General features: G+C 45.7%; 2 protein-coding genes across 3 annotated transcripts; one reads left to right on the top strand and one right to left on the bottom strand.

The window, feature by feature from the left end:
- Positions 1-115: 115 nt before the first annotated feature.
- On the top strand, positions 116-12,481 carry PSMD13 (proteasome 26S subunit, non-ATPase 13). Its single transcript, XM_080913577.1, has 13 exons — positions 116-271; positions 1,161-1,239; positions 3,333-3,367; positions 3,452-3,507; positions 3,751-3,794; positions 3,968-4,054; positions 5,839-6,010; positions 6,868-6,947; positions 7,027-7,152; positions 8,974-9,036; positions 11,263-11,343; positions 11,457-11,573; positions 12,034-12,481. Exons 1-13 carry the CDS (start codon positions 177-179, stop codon positions 12,127-12,129), a joined length of 1,131 nt encoding a protein of 376 aa, XP_080769703.1. The 5' UTR covers positions 116-176; the 3' UTR covers positions 12,130-12,481.
- Positions 12,391-14,271, bottom strand: LOC308418201 (cytochrome c oxidase subunit 8B, mitochondrial-like). Of its 2 annotated transcripts, XM_080913579.1 has the most exons (3): positions 14,085-14,271; positions 12,817-12,922; positions 12,391-12,522 (listed from the first exon to the last, which is right to left on the bottom strand). In XM_080913579.1, exons 1-2 carry the CDS (start codon positions 14,193-14,195, stop codon positions 12,821-12,823), a joined length of 213 nt encoding a protein of 70 aa, XP_080769705.1. In that variant the 5' UTR covers positions 14,196-14,271; the 3' UTR covers positions 12,391-12,522; positions 12,817-12,820. The 2 variants fall into 2 exon arrangements, with proteins under 2 accessions (XP_080769705.1, XP_080769704.1); XM_080913578.1 differs by lacking the exon at positions 12,391-12,522 and having other exon boundaries at positions 12,776-12,922.
- Between the last annotated feature and the right edge of the window lie 8,647 nt (positions 14,272-22,918).

Raw genomic sequence — 22,918 nt, 5'->3', positions numbered from 1 at the left:
GAGAAGTTTGGCCGAAGCCAAGAACGCGGTTACCCTAACGACCACAACCGGTGGAGCTAGTGGGACGCTCCCAGCATGCCCCGCACGGCGCGGTGCCGGAAGTGAGCGAGCACTTCCGTCCGCCATCCCTGCCGGTTCCAACTGCTTGGTGTTTGTGTTCCCAGCTCTCTGCAACCATGAAGGATGTGCCGGCCTTCTTACAGCAGAGTCAGAGCTCTGGGCCGGGCCAGGCCGCCGTTTGGCACCGTTTGGAAGAGCTGTACACGAAGAAGTAAGCGCCGAGGCTGGGACGGGAGAGAGGGGGCTCTGGAAAGGCCAGAGTCTCCATCAGTCCGGAGGGTCAGGGATATAGAAGAAAAGGGTAGACAGCCTAAGGAGCAGAGCTGTTGCCAGGGTTCTGAATCTAGACTCCCTGCATTCCAGCCTTACCGGCTATGATAAGTTGCTAAGCTTTGTCTTCTCTATATTCTTAGAGGAGGCCCGGGCTGGCTGGCCTGTGATGCTAGTAGCTCTTAATTTAAACAACCAAGTAGTTCTGAAGCTACGGTGTCACACCGTCTGAGACACAGCCCGGATAGCCTGGACTGAGCCGCGGTGTGATTGTCTACAGCCTCTTAATTTCTTCCTGATTCTTTAACCATTGATTCATCTCCCACTGCCCCCATTTTCTGGTATGTTTTACTTTGGCCTTTTTGCCACTAATGGGATCTTAGTATTTGAGTTTGTTTGTAAACAAGATGAACTTTAGAGCAACAACGAATTGCTGACACTGGTATAAGAGCTTTCCTATGAAGAAACCCCTCTTCTCCAGAACCTTTTCACATGATAATGTTCCACAGTTAAAACTATTAGGATTTCAAGAGAAATTCTTCAGTGTTTAGTATGTAACTGCTTATATATGGTGTAACATTCTGTGTTTTTCAAAACTCTTTATCTTTATTATTATAACTATCCTTTAGTCTTGGTGTGAAATGTGCAATTTCAGTGTCCTAATGGTTCATATATTGGCTTTTTTTAAAGAATTGGCTTATTTCATCCTTCCCATTGACAGATGAGATTGGATGTCGGTTTTCTATTCTTCTGTAAGGTATTCAGCTAATAAGTAAGAGAGCATGGAGTTCAAAATGGTGTATGGGACTGAAGGGCTTTTTGTTTTGTAGGTTGTGGCATCAGCTGACACTTCAAGTGCTTGATTTTGTGCAGGACCCATGTTTTGCCCAAGGAGATGGTCTCATTAAGGTAATGACTTACCATACAGATCAGATTATGTTGAGTATTCTTGCAAACTATTATTACTAATTTTTTAACATGTATGTGTGCATCAGAGTGTGTGTGTGTGTGTGTGTGTGTGTGTGTGTGTACACACTTACGTGTACTCGTAGATATGCCCTAGGATGCCAGAAGAGTCTCCTAGATCTGGAGTTTCGGGCAGTTGTAAGACAACTGGTGTAGGTGCCAGGAACCCAATTTGAGCCTTCAAAAATGCTCTTAGCTATCACTGAGCCATTTCCTCCAGCCGCTGCTCATAATTTTTGCTTGGTTGCTTGGTTGGTTGCTTAGTTTGAGATAAGGTCTCTCTGTTTGTTTGTTTGTTTGTTTGTGATAAGGTCTCTATGTAGACCAGACTGGGATCGGATTCACAGTCCCCCAGCCTTGGCCTCCCAAGTGCTGTCATTAAACATATGTAGTGCCATACCTAACTCTGCTCATGGACAACTCTGAAACATTGAAACAGGACCTTGTGGATGGAAGCACACACTCCCATTGATCCATTTTCCCAGCTCTAGTCTAAATTTTTAAAAACCAGAAAGTCTGTTTCAATGTTGTGATTTATTAGCTATAACTTAAGGTGATTTAACTATGTCTGCTATTACATACGAGAAAGAGAGACCTTCTCAGTGTACTCATATCTAATAAATCTTTAAAAAAAAAAAAGTGAGAGGGTTGAAGGAGACTTCCTACTATGTTGTCTCTCTAATGGAGTATTTTAAGATTTTGTCAGCAGAAAATATAAAAACACTCTTTCTCTTTCCCGTCCTTCATCAGATTCCCTGAAGAATACCCAAGAGTTTTCTCACCAGAAAGGTTCTTTTTGGAACCTTTCTTGACACCATCTGAATTTGAAAGGGGTAGTCTGTAATTGTAGCTTGAGTTCTTTCTCTTGAATATGTTGTCAGGTTCAAGATGAAGCCTGCCCCTTACTACCTTACCTCCTGGGGCTGTAAGACTTTTTTGTGGTTTTTACTTACCAGTTTGACATTTCACTGCCCTTAGAAATTTGCAGTTACTTGTAAGCTTAAAGATTTTGCAGGGTATTCTGTCTTCAGAATTATGTGAGAATGATAAATCACATACTGCATGTTCTATATTAAGTGTTATATTTTCATATTCAGTTGATATGCCCACTCTCCATCTTCTTTTCTTTTTGTGATGGTTTTTATTTTATGGGTAAGAATGTTTTGCCTTCATGTGTATGTGCACCATAGGCATACTTGGTGCCACCCTCAGAGATCAGAAGATGGCATTAAATTCCCTGGAATCAGTGTTACAGATTGTTATGAACCATCCTGTGGGTGATGAGAACTCTGCAATAGCAACAGGTGCTCTTAACCACTGAGCCGTCTCTCAAGCTTGTTCCTATGTTTCTTAAACTAAGAATATCAACATTTGTTCTGTCTTCTTCAGTAGTGCAAGAGCTCCTTGGAAGCTCAGCATTTCCACACATGGTGTGTCCATAGTACTAGCCTAGTGTCTGAAGAGGTACTCCTTTGTGCTGACTGGCTGAGAAACTTGGTAATAAGAGCCTTTGGAAGGCCTATAGCCTTCTGGAATCTGAAGGAGCTCTATTCTGTTTGATGAAGAATCACACTGGTCCAACTGTTGTACTTGAAGTACCTTGGAGGAAGAATGCAGAAATTAATGTTTATATGATTTTTTTTCTAATCGTTTGGTTTTTGAAACAGTCTCTCTGTGTAACCCTAGGTGACTTGGAACCAGCTCTGTAGAGTAGACTGGCCTCAAATTCACAGAGATCTGTCTGCTTCTGTCTCCCAAGTTCTGGGACTGAAGGTGTGAGCTGCCATACCCAGCTATTTAAAAGATTGTTATAGACCAGTGTTCTGATTCTCAAAGCTAGGAGCTCTGGTTTTCTTCAATAATTCACTGGTAATCATTTATATAGACTCAGATAAGCCTGTCATTCAATAAAGGTTTAGGCAGTGCTGTCTGTGTGATGGGCATTGTGGTTTGCACACTCGCTCTTGACAGTCTTTTGGAGTCTGGTTTCTCAGTGACGCTCATTCTGTACTAATTCTCTATCTTTGGTTTTGCAGCTTTATGAAAACTTCATCAGTGAATTTGAGCACAGGTAATCCCTTTTTGTCAGTTTTTTACTTTGAAAATGAATACATTAGTGCTTTTAACACTAAAAAACTGATTTTTTTTTTTTCAGGGTAAACCCTTTGTCCCTGGTAGAAATAATTCTTCATGTGGTTAGACAGATGACCGGTAAGCCTCTGTTTCATAATAGAAAATACCAAATTGGCTGGGTTTAGTATTGCATACCTGTAATTCTAGCACTGGGGTGAGGCAGTAAGTACAACCTGAGCTATGTGGGCTACTGTGGGATACATTGGGGAATTTTTGTCATAAACGGAGAGAAAAATGTTACTGTTTATCTTGTCTAAAGATGTCATAACTGGTAAGAAGATGCTGGTGGTAGGTCTGACTTCGTTCTTGTTTCTATTTTAGATCCTAATGTGGCTCTAACTTTTCTGGAAAAGACTCGTGAGAAGGTGTGTATAGAGTTTGAAAAGCATTTTCTGGTATTTATGTGATTTGTAACTTAGGTCTGTACCCTTGGGAGTTATGTTCCTGGTCTCAGTCAAGTCAGTGCCCAAGGAGAAGTCTGCTTTGCAAGTCTGGTGCCTACATTTCTGAGGCTCCCTTGTTTTTTTAATCTCTTCAGGTAAAAAGTAGTGATGAAGCCGTGATCTTGTGTAAGACAGCAATCGGAGCTCTGAAATTAAACATCGGGGATCTGCAGGCTACAAAGGTGAGAGAGAGCAATGCAGACTTTCTTTTGTTTTTAAACAGAGAGCATTTCCTGTGTGAGCACAGCTGTCAGCCAGTCAGGACTCCATGTGCTCTCAGTGTACAAAGCCTGTGGACTCTCATCATGGCAGGCAGTGTTTCCCTGTTGGCTTTCTTCCTCTTGAACTGTTGAAGGTTTCTGTCTATATTTATGTGGTTTGGTGGGTACCTGAGTATATATCTGCACCACATGCATGCAGTACCAATGGAGGCCTGAAGAAAGCATTGTGTCTCTGGAACTGGAATTATAGCCAGATGTGAGCTGCCACATGGGTACCAGGAACTGAACCTAGGTCCTTTCTTTGCAATAGCAGCATACTCTCAATGGCTGGCCATCTCTCCAGCTTCGTTTGTGCCCATTTGCATTGTTGTCCTATTGGGCGACAGGCACAATAGTGGTACAGTGGGCCAACATGTCAGTCCACTGTGTTTATCTAGAGACTTTGTGTGCTTTTGTTTTGGCTTAATTTTGGTAACCCTAATGTAGCAAAAATATCAGAAATGGCAGTAGACAGTGCCTAAAAAGGTCTTACTCACTGCTTCCTAGTCCCAGATCGTGTCCATCCTGATTCCATTTTGTTCAAAGGTAGTAGCTATGGCATGCTGAGGGTGCTGTGACAGTTATCTGTAGACTTCAGCCAGCCTGAGCATAGAACGACACATAGGCAGACCATGTGTCCTCGGTCTGTGCTCGTCCCCCAACAGGTCCATCTCAGCCCCATCATGCACTAGTTACTACTCTTGTTGCTATGACCATATCTGAGAGAGAACTTAGGGGTTGGTTTATTTTGTCTTATAATTTGAAGGAATACAGTCCACTGTGGCAGGGAAGGCGTGGCAGCAGGAGCAAGAAGTGGTTGGTTACCATGAGTCTGCAGGCAGGAGGCAGAGTAGAGAAATGCTGGTGCTCTGTACTGTCTTCATTTTATTACTCCAAGACCCGCCCTTAGGGTGGTGCCCACATTTAGGGTAGGTATCCCTGCCTCAGTTACTCCAATCTAGAAAATCCATCACAGACATTCCCAAAGGTTTCTCTAAGTGATTCTTGATCTTCTCAGATTGATAAATTAGCCATCACTGGATGGACATCTTAGTCTTCCCTAGCCAGATTTGTGAGTTGATATGTGTACGCTTGTGTGGTATATCCCATTGTGTACTGTTTTACAGCATATGTATCTGGTCTCCTATAAAAGGATTGAGGCCATGTATTATAGTCCAAGTGCTCTTCATGTTAGCATTTCTGGGCCTGGTCTCCTTGTGCATGGCAGTCACCTGGGTGTGTGTGTTTGTGAAAGTGATAGTGCAAGTTGCTCTACAAAACCTTACAGCCACCTCTGAAGCTCCCCATGGCAGCCTTTGATATTTTCACACTATTTGATTCTTCATGACTCAATGGAGGTCAATTGGTAGTGGTTTAATTTTTTTATTTCTCAGTTGGTAGTGGTTTAACAGCAACTCCATTCACACACATCTCTACTGTGTTAATTACCTGTTACTATCTCTTTCTTCTGTGTGCTTCATATTTCCTGGCTCATTACCCCTACAGGATATAGAGTTACATCTTTTGCCTGTCTACAGCTTGTCTTTATATTTTCTTCTGTGTTTTGGATTAAACAAAGTTTTCTATTTTAATATAGTCACTTTACCTAATGTTATCAGTCTTTGCCCTGGTAGCTCAGACTTTTCCATCTTTTATTACTTTAAAGATCTTTTAAGTTGGAAGACAATTTTACTTCTTGTGTACAGGAAACCATTGAAGATGTTGAAGAGATGCTCAACAATCTCCCTGGTGTGACATCAGTTCACAGTCGTTTCTATGATCTCTCCAGTAAATACTATCAAACAATCGGAAACCATGCATCCTACTACAAAGATGCTTTACGGTTTCTGGGCTGTGTGGACATCAAGGATCTGCCAGGTAACCCAGGGCCCTCACAGTTCTCATCACTCAGGGAGTCCATGGCTAAGCCCAACAGCTATGGGACACTGAAGAGAGTAGGTCTTAGCCTGACAGGTGTTGATCACTCTGAAGGTGGAAAGTTTTGTGTACATTGTAGATTTTATGTCATATTTGTCTGCAGTGCTGAGTCAAATCCCATGCAAACTCATCTTCCTCGTCCCTTTACTCCTCTGCAGGCCATATTGGTAGCTAAGTCAGAATTGTGGTGATGTGCCTCTCCAACCCTCCACAGGGTGAAGGGCATATGAAATCCTCACAGCTGAGACCTTTGCTTTAAATAAAGTCGTGCCTGTGGGAATAAATATGAGGACAGGAGGAAGAGTAGTCAGAGAGTTTGGGTGAGAATTGAAGGAAAGTGTGTTTGGAAGAAAATCTGACCACTTTCTTGAATGTGCTGTTGGTGGTAAAGAGACTGGCAACTCCTGGAAATGCAGATAAAGCTTTGATTATTCAATGTTAACAGTAATACTTTAGAGAAGCAACAACTGCAGCCAAGAGAGGAGAAAGCAGACTCATTCCAGTCTGAAGAGTTTAGACTGTTAAAACCATGAGAGTTGAGTGTCGAGGGTTGGGGCTGGAGCAAAGGGTCAGTTATTTCAGTCAGTAGTACAAGCTGAACACATCTCTCTATGGAGAAAATTTTATACAAGAGCTATTTCCACAAAATTCACATATACATGAATTCTAGTGCTTCTTAAGAGGTAGCTCATGATAAAGTTTTGTACTAGAACCATTCTAAGAATGGCTTCTGTACTTCATTATGTGAGGTTTATAAAACCAGACAAGACTGGAATATGTTTTGTATTGTTTTGTAGTGTCAGAACAACAAGAGAGAGCCTTCACACTGGGACTTGCTGGACTTCTCGGAGAGGGAGTTTTTAACTTTGGAGAACTTGTAAGTTGGCCTGGCACTTGACAGTGTGGGGAGGAGGAAAGTCTGACTTTGTACCAGCTGACTGTCTCTGTCTTCACAGCTCATGCACCCTGTCCTGGAGTCACTGAGGAACACTGACCGGCAGTGGCTGATTGACACCCTATATGCTTTCAATAGTGGTGATGTAGATAGGTTCCAGACACTGAAGTCAGCCTGGGGCCAGCAGGTAGGTTTCATTACTCCCATGTCTGCTCGTCCAAAAAGAATGCACTAAGCCTCCCAAGAGGGTCTAGGCATAGACTGGACATTGATAGACCAGGCTTGCTCTCCCAGAAACAGGGTGGTAGAGACCTGGGTCACTGCAGAGCTGTTCATGAAAGGCACGAGATGCTTCTCTGTGCTGGGTAAGGCGCATCGTAGACCTCCTAAAGGAAGAGTGCCTGTGTGATCTTGAATGGGTGGAGAGGTGCAGGACAGAGGACAAGGAAACTTAGCACATTTGCTGAACTCAAGAGTGTGTGTGACCAACATGAGTAGGCGGTTCCCAGGGCCACAGTGCAGCAGCGAGAGCAGAACAGGAAGCCAGGAGAAATAGTAGCAGTTAGCCCAAGGTGCTTAACAATAAGTTTAAGCCTTTCTGATTTGGTTTCTTTATTTTGCATTTTTCTTATTCATGCATAAGTGTGTAGTGTGCATTCATATGTGTGTTTGCATTTGTTCACGTTTGTGCAAGTGCATATGGAACACAAAGTTGATATCAGGAATCTTTCTCTATCACATTCCACTTTATTCATTGAGATAGGCTCTATCACTTAAGCTCAGAGCTTGCCTGTATGGCTAGTCCTGCTAGACAGCTTGTTCTGGAGAGCCCAGCTCTGTCTTTTTGGGCTGGAGTTACAAATGAGTAGCTATGCCACCCAGCCCATGTGGCATTTACTTGGGTCTTGAAGATCTAAAGTCTGGTCCTCTCCTTTGCATAGCACTCTAGTCTCTGAACCTTCTCCCCAGCTCAGTAGCATCTCCTCTTAAATGAAATTACTAGAAGTAAATATTTCCAAAATATTAAGTGTGGTAGGAAATATGGTTGTGTTCTTATATTTCCTGAGGCTTTGGATTTTCCTAATGTTTAATAAAAACTTGTAATAAATGTGTGTGCGCTTGCATAATAGAGCAGGGTGGGAATAAGTGAAGGGGCTTTGAGAAGACAGAAAATACCAGCTCCAGCAAGCTTTAACTGTAGTCTCGTGGATTGATCTGTCAGTAAACTATGCCACCTCAAAGGAAGGTGGGGTCAGGTACTGGGATTTGTGCCTCTAGTCCCAGCTGAGGTCAGAAGATCCCTAGAGACTAGAAATTGAGGACCAGCCTAGGGAACATAATGAAAAAGACCCTATTTTAAAGACAAGACAGACCAACTTGCTGTAGCAATTTATAAGAAGAAAAAGGATTCAGGGATATCTGTAGAAATGTCCCTGCTGGAACTTTCTTTGGCAGAATATAACCTGGTTTTGTTTTTATTCTGCAAGATGGTCTCCCTATGTTCTGGTTTGTCTTGAACTCCTAGGCTCATCCTCTTCCCTTAGCTCCTAAGTGCTGGAACACAGGTGTGACATCACACCAGCCGCAGACTTGCAAAAAAGATGTGTTTTCATTCTCCATGGTGAGATTGTCTGTTGCAAATTAATCACTGGCTCTTTAGATTCAGCACAAGCCATTAGGCCTTCATCATTTTCAGCTGATGGCTGGCATTGTGCTGACCAACAGCCGTGGCACCCAAAACCTTTCAAGACACAAAACTTGTTCTTGAAGTGCCTGCTGGTGGTGTTTGTTTGGAACATCAGTAAATCCTGTTTCATACACTCCTGTCTTGAGAGACAGCCTGTCAGTTTCTTCTTTAAATTCTAAGACAAAGGGATTTAGTATCACTTGGAGCTATCACTGAGCCTCAGCTACCCACAATGTAAAATGTCTGGCTTGCCTGGTTTATTTTTGTTTTACCCCTAGTAGAGTCTCAGAAACTGAGTTTCTGTCTTTCTGTACTTTGCAGCCTGACTTAGCAGCCAACGAGGCCCAGCTTCTGAGGAAAATCCAGCTGTTGTGCCTTATGGAGGTGAGCGCTCAGGAACCCCTGTCCGCAGTGCTGAACAGTGCTTATGAGCTAGCTAGGCCGTGCTCTTTCTGCCTCTCATGCTCTCTCTCTTCTCTGTTTCCAAGTTTGGATTTGAATCTTGCACCTTTTTGGTAACATTTCTTCTTTTATGGGAGAAGGGTACACACTTGTGGAAATCCGAGAACAACTCATAGGAGTCAGTTCTTGCCTTCTGCCAGATGGCTTCTAAGGATCAAATCTGAGTTGCCAGCCTTGGCAGCAAGCGCCTTTACCCACACTGAACCACCTCACCTGCCCGTGAGTTTGACTCTTAGGCACCAGTAGACACTTGTAAGTTGTCCTTGCCCATTTGAACCTAAAGCCACTGCCTGCCACTAGCCTCATGACACACCCTTCTGTCCATGTTTGTGTGTTCTCTGATAGACTATGAGCTTGTGGAAGAATTACCGTGTGCATTTTCAGTTTCCTGCAGTGGCCTCTGTACAAGGGACTTGGTGGCCTCAACTAAACTCACCAAGGAATGAGTATTTGTTCTTGTCAAAATTCCTTTCAAGTTAGCTTTGACCTTTAACCTTCTCTGAGCATTGAAAATGTGTCTATAGTGGACACTAGCTTAAGAAAACTTGATTGAATGCTTGAATATGGGACTAATAAGATAATCTATATTTTCAGAAGTTTGGTTTTTTTGGGTTTTTTTTTTTTTTTTTTTTTTTTTTTTTTTTGGTTTTTTTGTTTGTTTGTTTTGTTTTGTTTTAAACAAGACTGGCTCTCACTATGTCATCCTAACCCCAACCAGAAATTTGCTATGAACCAGGCTGGTCTAAACTCACAGAGATCTGCCTCTCTGCCTTCTGAGTACTGGGATTAAAGGCGTGTGCAACCAAGGCCCCACAGAACAACTGCAACTTCTGAAAAAAAAATTCTTTATTTTAATTTTGTTTGTTTATTTTCTATCCCAGCTGCAGCCCCCCTCCCAGTCCATCCCCTTACTGTCCATCCCCCACCCCCTCCACTCTTTCCTTCCTCTTCAGAAAAGGGGCGGCCTTAGCACATATCAACCAGCCATCGCTTAGCAAGTTGCAGTAGGAGTAGGCACCTCCTCTTCTCCTATCAAGGCTGGACAGGGGATCCCAGTTGGAGAATGAGTCCCAGAGGAAGGCAACAGAGTCACAGACAGTTTCTGCTCCCACTGTTAGGAATCCCACAAGAGGACCAAGCTATGCAACTGAAACATGTGCAAAGGGCTTAGGTCAGTCCCTTGCAGGCTTCCTGGTTGGTGGTTCAGTCTCTGTGAGTCCCTATGGGCTCAGGTTGGGTGATTTGTGAGTTTTCCTCACCTTTTCCTTTGGAGTTTCCCAAGTTCTGCCTAATGTTTGACTGTGGGTCTCTGCAACATCAGTTGCTGGGTGAAGCCTCTCTGATGGGCAGTTGGGCTACATGCCAATTTATCAGTATAGCAGAATATCATTAGGAAGCATTTCATTGAGTGTGTGTGTGTGTGTGTGTGTGTGTGTGTGTGTGTGTGTGTGTGTACATACACCATTCATCCTAGATCTCTGGACTATCCAGCCTCTGGCTCCTGGCCCTCTGGGCAGTGGTAGGGTAGACTCCCTCTCATGGCATGAGTCTCAAACTAGACCAGCTTTGGTTGGCTGCTCCCATAATTTCTTGTGCCACCTTTACCCCTGCACATCTTGTAGGCAGGACAAATTGTAGGTCAGGGTTTTGTCACTGGGTTGGTGTCCCAATCCCTCCACTGGAAGCCTTGCCTGATTACAGGAGATGGTGGTTCCGTTTCCATACCCCCATTGCTAGGAGTCCCTAGGATCACCTCATAGATTCCTGAAAGTTTCCATTGCCTTAGGTTTCTAGCTCACCCCAGAGATGCCCTGATTCCCTCCACCCTCCCCACACTTGATCCTTCCTGTTCCCATCCCCACTCTCCACCCCATCTACCATACCACAAGAATACTTGCTCAGTTATGTATTTTTATTTTGCATACATGGATGTTTTGTCTGTGTGTATGGCATGTATGTCTGTATGCAGGTGTCAGATCATCTGGAGATCAGAGCTGCCATGTGGGTGCTAGGATTGAACCTGGATCCCTTGGAAGAGTAGCCAGTACTCTTAACCACTGAGCCATCTCTCCAGCCTTAACAAAAAGAAATTCTTAAGAAAACAGTTCTCTGACCACTTTTGCTTAGAAAAATAGTTGTGTTTTTCAGATGACTTTCACACGGCCTGCCAACCACAGACAACTCACTTTTGAAGAAATTGCCAAAAGTGCCAAAATCACTGTCAACAAGGTATGGTTCTTGGACTTAGGGGTTCACAGCAGCAGTGCTGCCACACCCCTGGCAGAGATCTGGCCTCAGCAAGCGCTGTGCTCCCAGCGTGTCTCATGAAGCCCCTTGCACAGGTGGAGTTGTTGGTGATGAAGGCACTCTCGGTGGGGCTGGTGAGAGGCAGCATAGACGAAGTGGACAAGCGGGTCCACATGACGTGGGTGCAGCCTCGAGTGCTGGATTTGCAGCAGGTAAGGGGGCTGAGCCCCTGCCCTTTGTGGATGTGGGCTTTACCAGTGCTGTCCTGATTTTATGTGGACACTGTTCCACACAAGGTGTTGCAGGTGGGATTACTGCTGTAGAGACCTAGGAAAGTAGCCCTGAGGTCTGAGCCCTGCATTTACAGGCTTACTGTGATAACAGTGCTGGCTGTGCTGCTGATGCCTCCTAATCCTAAAATTGGTACTCCATCACACGTGTTCCTGGTTCTGTGACTTGATCCCACACCCTATCATAGCTTCCGGACATTTAATCCTGTACTTCCTCCATTAGAGTGTCCTCGTGATCAGAATTGGCACAGTGATTCCATTGCACACCTCCACCTTCAGTTCTGTTGCCCTTAGCATTTCCCCAGAAAAGAATTAGAGATTTAGCACTCCCACACAGACTCCCCTGCAGCCTGATACCCATGTGGTCCTGATTTGTCTTTAGATCAAGGGGATGAAGGACCGCCTGGAGCTTTGGTGCACTGATGTGAAGAGCATGGAGATGCTGGTGGAACACCAGGCTCAAGACATCCTCACCTAGTGCCCCAGTGTCCTGCAGACCCTGCCTCACCTTGCAAGGCATGGTGACCCCGGAAACCATCAGCAGAGATCTGTATTTATTTGTGATGGAGTTTGGGATCCTGCTAAAAGTGGGACCTGTTCTTGCTATAAAAGCAGAGGCCTGTCACTGATGGGGGTGTGAGTACTTGGAGAAGGCTCCTGTGTGGGGTCTTTGTAGCCTGCAAGCAGTGGGAGGGGAGCTCTAGGCCTAGGTGATGAGGAAGGGCACAAATGGGAATGGGGACAGAGTAGTCTCCACCCAAATCCACCTGAGTGGACCTTCTCCAGTGTGGTCTGAGAATGCTTCTATAATAAATGCCTTTGCATTGTTCTGTTGGTGCTTCTGTTCTTGGACTTAGCTTCTTAGTCAATCCTGTGCCGGAAAAAAAAAAAAAAAATGAGCATGTCAGCTGGGACAAAGGGTCGGTGAGGACTCACCTTACTCCTCCCCTGTCACCATGCACAAAACAGCCACCAAAGAAGTGTTCTGTGTTGTCAGACAAGGAGGCATTGGGTCCTTCTTGCAGGTCTCATCAGTGCTCTCCAAGGCTCAGGCGTCCACACTGCCTAGCATCACTAAGGCACTGGGTATTATGAGTGCCAAGCTCAAGAATCAGCACAAGCAATGGGTGGCTGGAAGCATTTAATTAATCTCTCAGGGATGTACCACTTCATGCTGTGGAGCTTTTTTTATAGCTCTCTAAGTGGGATAAGACCCATCCTGCTGGAACCATGAGGCCAATGAATAAGACTGAGATCCCCACAGCCTGTTCCTGTGGAAAGAAAAGCAAACATGAGTCCACTGGCCATTAGTAGGCTTGGGCTTGGCCATAGGCCAGGATAACCTCCCTTTCCTTAGAATCCTGCCATGTGGGGCTTCTGCCCCAGACAGAAGCATCCCTCCAGCTGGAGATCACTGCCCTTGCTCTTCCTCTCTATGTTGGTCAGCCATAGTCCCCATTTCCCTTCTGCTTCTCTAGGCAGCCTTGTGAACAAGCAGGCTCTGCTGTGTCAGAGAGCTTGGCAGCCTGGAGTCCTTGGCAGGGAGAATGACCTCAGAAATCAGGAGAAACAGCCTTGGCTTCAGAACCCAAGATCCTGCTTAGCTGAAGCAGCTCCCAGTGAGGCAGAGGTTCACTCCGCCCCTGTCCAATCTTTTGTTCTAGGGTGCCATGCAGAAATAGCAGAAGAGCTACGGCTTCCATTGTTAGGAACAAACACTGGGCCTGTCTCAGAAAGCAGTCCCATTCAGAAGCCAAGCTGAGTGGGGTCAGACACCTGCCTTGTGTCTTGTGTGCAGTGGTGACCCCCATCAGGAGCCCTAAGTTCTCAGTAGCTTTAGCTAGAGAAGCAGATTCTGAGGTATCAACTGCATGACACCCTGAGTTCCCTCTTAAACGAGGCCTGTGTCCAGGTATTCTTGAAGCTGAATCAGTATGTCATTTGGAAACTAGTTCTTCCTATTGACCTTATTCCTGAGTTTTAGCAAATTTGACATAGACTAGGCTGAATCTGGGCTAAACTGTAGCTCTATGTGTGTGACCAAATGACCTGCATCTTTTATATATGTAAGATAGACACTATATGTCAGATTTTATCAGCTCTGCTATTGGAGTTTCCCCTCAGAGAAAACCTCCCACAACAGTGGAATAAACACATCCTGATATGAGTCCTGTATCCTACTTGAACTCTGCCCCCTAGTTCTGTCACTGTTGACCTTGGCCTGAGGTATGTGAGGCCTAAGGATGGTCCCCACCATCTGTAGCCCTTTGAGGGCCTGGCCCGCAGGCAGTAGTGCCAGAACCCTCTTCTGGCACTCAGACACCGGCTTGCATAAAACACCGATACCTAGCACCACATTCACCCTCTCCTTTATCATTTTAATCTTCCCTGCTGTCTTGAAGCCCAGGGAATGCCACCTTAGAAGTTACTTACCATGGCGGAAGTGGGAGTTTTGTCTGGCTTGGCAGAGACATGAGCTTTAGGAACCACTGTGTACTTCACAGGCGTTTGGAGCAGCCGCAGGACAAGGGGGAGCCTTGGCATGATTCTCGGGGTCGCACTTTTTCCTTGGCCCCGAAGAAGCACCCTGAATGTCCGCTGCACGTCCTCTGCTCACTTAGGTAACTAGGGCTTTTTATAGCTGGGGCGGAGAGCTGCAGCTGTCTCCTGTCACAAGACTTGGCAGAAAGGCTAGCTGCTGGTAACAGCCAGTCTGCCCTGGGAGCCCCTCAACATATAGGTAGATGACGTGGGCCCTTCCATACAAGATTAATTTCTTTGCAGAAAGAAACTTCAGTGGAATAAGCCCAGGGAAGACAGACATAAAATGCAAGATATGTAGCATACTTCAAAAAGAAAAAAAATCTTGGGGTATCAACCAAACAATGCATACGGAGCCTGCACTGAAGTCCCATGACCTGGTTCCTGGATAAGAGACTGGCTCTCCCATTCTCAAACGGTATACATTGAACCAGTAGTCATGTTCTATTCGTCACAGGTCTAGACATAGCTGGGGAGATTCTCCAGGGAGCCATATATTTCTGCATGTGAATTGCCTCACAGTTGTACTGCAAAGGAACAAAAGCAGAGCATAGACCAGCCACTTTCTGAGTGCCAGCTGTGGGCAGGAACTAAGTCTGTCCCCAGACCCTTGTCTCCGTCAAAGTACCAGGCTGGGTGAGCTCTAGCATTCGGGCCTCTTACAGATAGTGTGCTGTCCATTTCTTCCCAGACTTACATTAATGCCTTGTTATCCTGCTCCTTGGGAGACTGTCACCCTACAGACCCCACTCTCCTTCCCACATGTTCCTCTCTTCTGTCCCCAGGCAACAGCTGTCCTCTTGTCCTAGCTGACTCCTACCAAATGCAAAGGACAGTTTCCAGCACTGTTAGCCTTGCTTTGCTCGGCTGCTGATTGTCCTGTCTCATTCAGTCCCCTCCTGACCTCTGGTCAGCCCCAAGCTCTTGGGTCTCTATCTTTCCAGACTTCATCCGAAACTGACTGACTGTGATCAGGACAGACGAACAACAATGGCTCTGCCCGCCTCAGGGCCAAGTTCTGTGGCCCTGAAGTGTTCCTTCTTCAGCAGCCTCTATTTGCTCTGGACTTTATACTCTTCTTCCAACCCACCAGTAGCACCACACCCCAGGGATTAGGTCCCTGCCTTCCCAAACTCTAACCTCAAACATTTCTACTTTGGCCTCTCTACACGTTGTCTCAAGCAGTTCTTAGAAGGCAGCCATCCTTACTGCCCCTATTGCATTCTCCTACAGGCTCCACTCACTGCCTCCCCGCAGCCTCCAAGGCCTGAGCGGTGTACATAATACACTGTCAGCACACACTAGTGCCTTTTACTGGACACCCAATTCTATTCTCGTGTCTGTTCAGGTCACAAATGACATCTGAAGTGTATCTTACTCCACCATGTGCTCCCTTGACTAGAGTAGAAGTTTCGAGAGAGGTAGGAACTCCGTGTTCTCCACTGAGTCTTTGGGATCTGGAGCAGTCTCTGGCTTAGCAGAATGTTTAGCCAGGTAGGATATATGGATTTATAGATGAATAAGTACATGGGTAGTGAGTTAGGCAAGAAGAGGATGGATGATGTTCCCATCATACACCAGGCTCTGAGCTCGACTAGGTAATAAAAGCTGGATTGTCATCAGGAAAAATATTCCATTATCAGAAGGTATTGTCATGGCTGATAAAGGCCACAGCCCAGTGTGCCTAATTGCTTTCAGACAATATTGGTGTGAGCCCAAGATGGGAAATGTGGTCACGGGACATTCAGCCTCGTCCTTGTCCATTGTCTGAGCCCCTAAGGTTAGCCAGGTCACAACCCTTGCTGGAGACCATTGTGCCCTTATTTGTTTAGAAATGATGATAATGTGAACTGATTTCCCTAGGAACTTTGCTTTTATTCTTCCTGAGAAGTGGCTGTGTAGATGGGACTCCTTAAACTCCACCTACCCTGCAGGCTCAGTCCAGTCCAGCAAGAAGACAAGTCCAAGGAGATCAGAGGGAGGGCTCTGATGGGGAGGTTAATTGAATATTATTTCCCTCAGCACTAGGTTCCAGATTCCAGCCTCAGGCTGTGGGGGGCCTCTTCCTCTCCTCTGGTGTAATCCCTTCCGCCTAAACCTATAATTATAGCCTTGGGACCCAGTCTTGGATAAGGCTGTGGACCTAAGCAATTTGTTGAGAGGCTCAGTCTTCCTCTGATGTTTCTCCTTTCACAAATCAGACCTGGCTCTAACCCGTCCAGACCTGCTTCTGTTGGAGGTCTCTGTGTCTGCCTTTCTGGGCTCGGGCCACTTTCTGACTGGCTGTTGGCAGGACCATTCCCAGATTGCAATACTGCCCTAGACTCCGATCATGCCACCCTTCTCAGAGTGGCTCATTGTGTTAGCAATGTCAGGGCGGCTGAATCTCTCCTGTTTCAGATCTGTCTGGAACTTTGTTTGTTATGAGGCTTAGGCTTATAGGAAAGTTGTGAAGATAACGCAGTGTTTCTCTGTGACCCAACACTGCCCCCCCATTCCAGGCATGCTGTGCAGCACTGCAGAGGCGCTTCAGGTGGGATCTGGGCTAAAGAGATCCACCACTCTCCACTGCTCAGGCTTCCTGGCATCTCTGAGCCCAGCCATGGTGGATGAGGCGTCAGTGAGGGCAGGGTTGGAGCAGGAAGACAATTCGCAGAGAATCCACAGGTCCCCCTAGAACCCAGGTGGCCACACCAGTGAGAGCCCCCCCACTCCCTTCCCATACCCTCCCCAGACTTTCTGATCTTCCAGAACTCTCCAAGTACAACCCAACCCTCTTCATTCCTCCACTGAAGCGGTCTCTGTCCTGCTACTCAGAGCAGAGAAGTGGTTGCCTCTCCTCCTTGGTCTGCCTCATACTTAAAGGAAACAATATTGTCAGGAGGAAGAGGAAACAGCAAAGTGTAGTACAGAGTAGAAATAAAGGCCCCAAGGAACAGCCAAGAAACTGTGCCATGGAAAAGTCTCAGTACAGGCCAGCTGACCCTAGCTTGGTCTGAACATGAGTTCCTCTCTGGGTGTCTGGTGATGGGTGTCTGGTGGACAGGCTGCCCTTACACTCAATTCTTGAGTGGCACCACCCTAGCCCTGTTCTTATACCCAGGTTCCAGGACAGTCTTCATCCTGAACATTCATTCTAGAAAAAATGAAGCTCATGTCTGCTTGCAGGACCCCTGGAGAGCTGAATGGACAATCATGGACACAGGGCACCACCCTGTGCCCAGATTTGGAAGTACAGGAGCCGCTGGGGAAAGTAATGAACAGGAATGGGGTAGTGTTCCCCAAGACTCCATTGGGATGCTCTAACCTATCGGGTGCCCAGAGGTCACTGATAGTCTTCCTCCCATGCAATTGACACTGCTTCTATCTATAGCCCATAAAACAGATGTTCAGAATGTGGGGTCTGAAGAAAGCCAGCAGCACCTGGAAATCAACTAGAGGGACGCCCATGCTCTGTGCTGCGGCTGCGCAGACCAGCCTCGGGCACGGCTGGCTCTCCTGGAAGCATTTACAATTAGATTTATAGGCCTGAGGCTTATTGCACGTGTCACATCACCATCTTCATTTATGTAGGGATGTGATGGTTGGGCCAGAGAAATGGCTCTTTGGTTAAAAATGCTGTCTCACAATCACAAGGACTGGACTTTGGAGGCCAGCACCCACATAACAAGCCTGGTATCTCATGGTTACCTGAAACTCCATCTCAGAGGGCTCTGAAACCCTCTTCTGGCCTTGGTGTGTGCACAATGGCATACAATGTGTGCCCACATATGTGGATGTATACAGTAGGTACATAATGAATTAAAACCTTGGTGCTTCCCATGGACTCAAAACTGATGAACTACTTTTCAATTTATACGGTCCACTCTGTAAAAAATTATTCGTCATTGTGAAGGTTAACCTTAGTTATTGACTGGACTTGGACCCACCATAGAAACATACTTCTGGGTTTGTCTGTGTGCATGTTTCTAGAACAGTTTAAGTGGAGAGGAAGAGCTGCTCTGAGTGTGGACTGCACCTCCTATGGGCCGGAGCCCAAGGCTGAATGAGGGAGGAGGCAGCTGAGCGTCAGCCTTCTCCTCTGCTTCCTGGCTGGATTGATATGACAAGGTGCCTCCTGTTCTCCTTGCCGTGCCTTTCCAGAATGATGGATGGTACCTTCCAGCTCTGAGCCAGTGAGCACTTCCATCCTTAAGCCACTGTCAGAGAGTTTGTCAAATCTGTCGGAGGAGTAACAGGCACTCAGCAAATGAAGATGTCCAACAGCTATGAGCCCTACTTGGTACAACCTAGACACTGAGGCACTGTGGCACTGAAGCAGCAACTGAGAGCCTTTCCCGGGAGAGGCGCAGGATCCTTTGGTTGAGGGCTTTCATGTGGAAACCCCTGAATTGCATCCCCAGCACTACATAAACCTGGTGTGGTGATATGTACTTAGCCCAGCACTGGGGAGGATGATCATAGATTCAAGATCATCCTCAGTTACGTAGAGAGCACAAGGCCAGCCTAGGATGCCAAAGATCCTGTTTCCAAAACTATAAAACAGCAGCCAGCAAGATAGATCAGCCTAGTGATGAGTTCGGTCCCTAGAAGCGACTTGGTAGAGGGAAGAAACAGACCCCCACAACTATTCTCTGACCTCCACAGGTATGCTATGGCTTATGCATGCCCCCCACAACTAAATAAATAAATAAATAAATAAATAAATACAATTTAAAAAAATAAAACCAAACATTGAAAAGGTCCCTCGTGGGTAGCACACACTTTTAATCCCATCACTCAAGAGGCAGAGGCAGGTGGATCTTTGGGTTTGAGGTCAGCCTGATCTACAGAGTTTATTCCAGGACAGCCAAGGCTACACAGAGAAACCCTGTCTCAAAACAAACAAACAAATAAAGATTTTAAAGCAGCTGTTAGCCTGTGTGATTTTCCTTTGCTGCCTGGCTTGCTCTGCGGCAGTGTATCTAATTAGCTGCCACAGTCTGTCTCTGATAATCTTATTCTGCTTCAGTGTATCCGATAAGCAGCTGCCACCTTCTGTCTGTGGTAACCTCATTCCCAGCCTCTCACTAGCCTGTCAGTACCATTTTCAGCACAGCACTTCTAACCCTTGTACATGTACGTTATGATTTCCTTTCATGAAGGACAAACTGACTCAAGCTCTCTTCACAGGGACATGCCCTATGGACCTGCCACAGAGCCCCGTCTGTTTTGTTAATGTAATGGTTAACTTTTTGTGTCAGTTTGACTGGACTCCGAAGTCCAGATATTTGGTCAAACATAATTCTAGATGTCTCTGCAAAACTGTTTTGGGGATGAGATTAACAGGCAAGTTGGTGAGCTTTGGAGAAGCAAACAGCCTTACATGCTGTGAACGGTCCTTGTGGTCAGTTGAAGGCATAAGTAAAACCAAGTCTGACGTGACCCTGAGCAAGAGAGAATTCCACCTCCAGACAACTTCCAGTGCAGATGCGAAGTTAGTGCTGCCCTGGGTCTCTACCTGCCGGCTTCCCCGTCAGGGCTCCAGGCCCCCCAGTTCCCATAATCAAGGGATCTGGTTCCTAAAATTAGTCTACCTCTCTTTTTCCCCCTTGCTCCTCCTGCTCTTCCTCCCGCTGGTTCTCTGGCCCTGCAGCTCCTGACTGAACTGACAGCCGGGGAGAGTGAGCCGTACAAAGGGTGGCTTTTCTGTCCTTTCGCTCTGCAGTGCTGCCCCATCCGTCCTCCTTTTCTGCTTGCCATGGAAAATGGCGTCAGATGTCACACAGATGCAGCGCACACTGCAGAGCAGCCCGTCTTCCACAGTCACGCACACCTGAGGTACCAGGGCACAGCAGTTCCTACGCAGCAAGTGGCCACCAACCCAGCAACCAGACATTGGGTGCTTATCAAAATCTGGGTTTCTGAGCCAAACCCAGGTGAGCTGGGTCCCTTCTCGGGTCCACCAGGTGATTCACAGTGTGTGCCAGGCTGTGTGCTCCCCCTAAGCCTGAGGTCCGCTTCCCAGCTCTGCTTCCCAGCAGAGCCCTCACTGACACACTAGTCTGAGCCCCATTTCCTAGCAGGCTGTTGACAGACATCCTTACTGGTAAGGCTGTCTGAGACCCTCCGTGAAAGGGACTGGCCATGTGTGGCTCCAGGTGCTACTGCTAGAGCAAGAAGAGCAAGCAAATCTCTCACACTTCAGCTCTCTCTGGGTACTTGAAAAGGTTGGGGGTACATTGGTTGGTTGGTTTTGTTCTTTTGGTTTTGATTTTGGTTTTTTTGAGACAGGGTTTCTCTGTGTAGCTTTGGCTGTCCTGTAACTTGCTCTGTAAACCAGACTGCCCTCAGACTCACAGCAACCCACCTGCCTCTGCCGCTCAAGTGTTGGAACCAAAGGCATGCACCTCCACTGCCTAGCTTGCTTTGCTTTGTTGTTAAAGAAGGTTTTAGGTGGACAGATACGCTGTGAATTAGAGCAGGGGTTTCTTACAATTACCACCGTTCCCGTTAACACCCTCCTCTGCACACAACAGAACCCCATCCTCAATGCCCAGCAGTGCCCAAAGCAAGAAGAAACATTCGATGGTGTGATGACTCATCTCGTGAGTCAGACATTTATTCAAACATTATCGTTCTAAGTATGTCCTTGAGCGTATTTTTGGATAAGACTGATATCCAAATCGGCAAAAAAATGGCAACTTCTAAAACATCAGGAATACTGACTGTAAGACACGTGACAAATAGACAAAATATTCTGGAGAAAAGTTAAGGAAGCCATAAATAGTTACTGTGCCATGGCTTTAGTGAGTGCAATTCTAAGAAAATTCCAAAAGACTTTTCTTTTTTTTTAATTGAACAACTTTATTTTAAAAAACAAAGATAAATGTACAGATTTTAAGCATTTTTGCATAAAAGTATACAAATACATTTTTGTCAGTACTTGGTTTTTTTAAAAGGTTTGATAGTGTACATTAAGATCTTACTAGTTACAATGAGCATAAGCCACTGATGTTCTGTTCAGGAAATTTTTTCCAGTGCCCATGTGTTCAAGGCTCTTTCCTACTTTCTCTTCTATTAGTTTAAATGTATCTTGTTTTATGTGGAGGTCCTTTATCACTTGGACATGAGCTTTGTACAGAGCAATAAGAATGGACCAATCTGCATTATTCTACATGCTGACCACCAGTTGAACCAACACCATCTGTTGAAACTGCTGTCTTTTCCCCACTAAATGGTTTCAGCTCCTTTGTCAAGGATCCAGAGACCATAGGTGTGAGGGATCATTTCTGGATCTTCAATTCTATTCGATTGCTTTTAATATTTTTCTTTGTTTTGTGCATTTGGTGTTTTGACTATTATATGATGGGAGAAATTTCTTTTCTGGTCCAATCTATTTGGAGTTCTGTAGGCTTTTTTTCATTATGGGCATCTCTTTCGTTAGGTTAGGGAAGTTTTCTTTATAATTTTGTTGAAGATATTTACTTGCCCTTTAAGTTAGGAATCTTTGCTCTCTTCTATATCTATTATTCTCAGGTTTGATCTTCTCATTGTGTCCTGGATTTCCTGGATGTTTTGGGTTAGGAGCTTTGTATTTTGTATTTTTTCTGACTGTTGTGTCAGTGTTTTCTATGGTATCTTCTGCCCCTGGGAGTCTCTCTTCCATCTCTTTTATTCTGTTGGTGATGCTTATATCTATGACTCCTGATCTCTTTCCTGAGGTTTTTTTTTTCTTATCTCCAGGGTTGTCTTTCTTTGTGGTTTTTTTATTGTTTCTATTTCCATTTTTAGATCCTGGGTGGTTTTGTTCAATTCCTTCACTGGTTTTGTTCAATTCCTTCACCTGTTTTGTTGATTTTTCTATTTTCTCTTTAAGGCCTTCTACCTGTTTACCTGTGTTGTCTTGTATTTATTTAAAGGAATTACTTATGACCTTCTTAAAGTCCTCTAACATCATCATGCGTTGTGATTTTTAAATCAAAATCTTGCTTTTCCAGTGTGCTGTGTTATCCAGGACTTGCTGTGGTGAGGGAACTGGGTTCTGATGATGCTTAGGTTCTTGCAGTTGCCTCTTGCCATCTGCTTATCTCTGGTGTTAGCTGGTCTTGATGATTCTGACAGTGGCCTGATCCTCTTGTAAGCCTGTATGTCAGCACTACTAGGGGACCAGCTCTCTCCCAACAGGGTCTGGGTGCAGAGTGCTCTAGTACCAGGTCAGCTCCAGGCGCAGGCAGAAACTGAAAGGATCCTGTCCTCAGTTCCTGTGTCCTGAGGGCTCCGGGTGGGTTCCTCTTGGGCCAGGAATTTGTGCAGATGTGGTGGTCTCACTTGTGTTCTCAGATATGTCAGTGCTCCTATGAGACCAGCTGTCTTAGGGTTTTATTGCTGTGAACAGACACCATGACCAAGGCAAGTCTTATAAATGACAACATTTAATTGGGGCTGGCTTATAGGTTCAGTGGTTTAGTTTATTATCATCAAGGCAAGAGCATGGCGGCATCCAGGCAGGCATGGTGCAGGAGGAGCTGAGAGTTCTACATCTTTATCTGAAGGAATCCAGGAACAGACTGGACATCCTTGGGCAGCTAGGAGGAGTGTCTCCAAGCCCAGCCCCACAGTGACACACTTTCTCCAACAAGGCCACACCTTCTAATAGTGCCATTCCCTGGGCCAAGCATATGCAAACCATCACACTGGCTCTCTCCCAGTGGAGTCTAGGTACAGAGAGCTGTAGCACAGGGTCA

The sequence above is a fragment of the Micromys minutus genome, assembly GCF_963924665.1.
Source record: "Micromys minutus genome assembly, chromosome: 2".
NCBI lineage: Eukaryota > Metazoa > Chordata > Mammalia > Rodentia > Muridae > Micromys > Micromys minutus.
The sequence above is the reverse complement of the archived record's forward strand: the minus strand, read 5'-3'. Positions and strand labels throughout refer to the sequence as shown.

Coding starts and splice junctions, on each gene's coding strand:
- PSMD13 (XM_080913577.1), top strand. CDS start 177: ATGAAGGATGTGCCGGCCTTCTTACAGCAGAGTCAGAGCTCTGGGCCG. Junction 6,011..6,867: donor GGACATCAAGGATCTGCCAG/GTAACCCAGGGC, acceptor ATTGTTTTGTAG/TGTCAGAACAACAAGAGAGA. Junction 9,037..11,262: donor AGCTGTTGTGCCTTATGGAG/GTGAGCGCTCAG, acceptor TGTGTTTTTCAG/ATGACTTTCACACGGCCTGC.
- LOC308418201 (XM_080913579.1), bottom strand. CDS start 14,195: ATGCCAAGGCTCCCCCTTGTCCTGCGGCTGCTCCAAACGCCTGTGAAG. Junction 12,923..14,084: donor AAACTCCCACTTCCGCCATG/GTAAGTAACTTC, acceptor TTCTTTCCACAG/GAACAGGCTGTGGGGATCTC.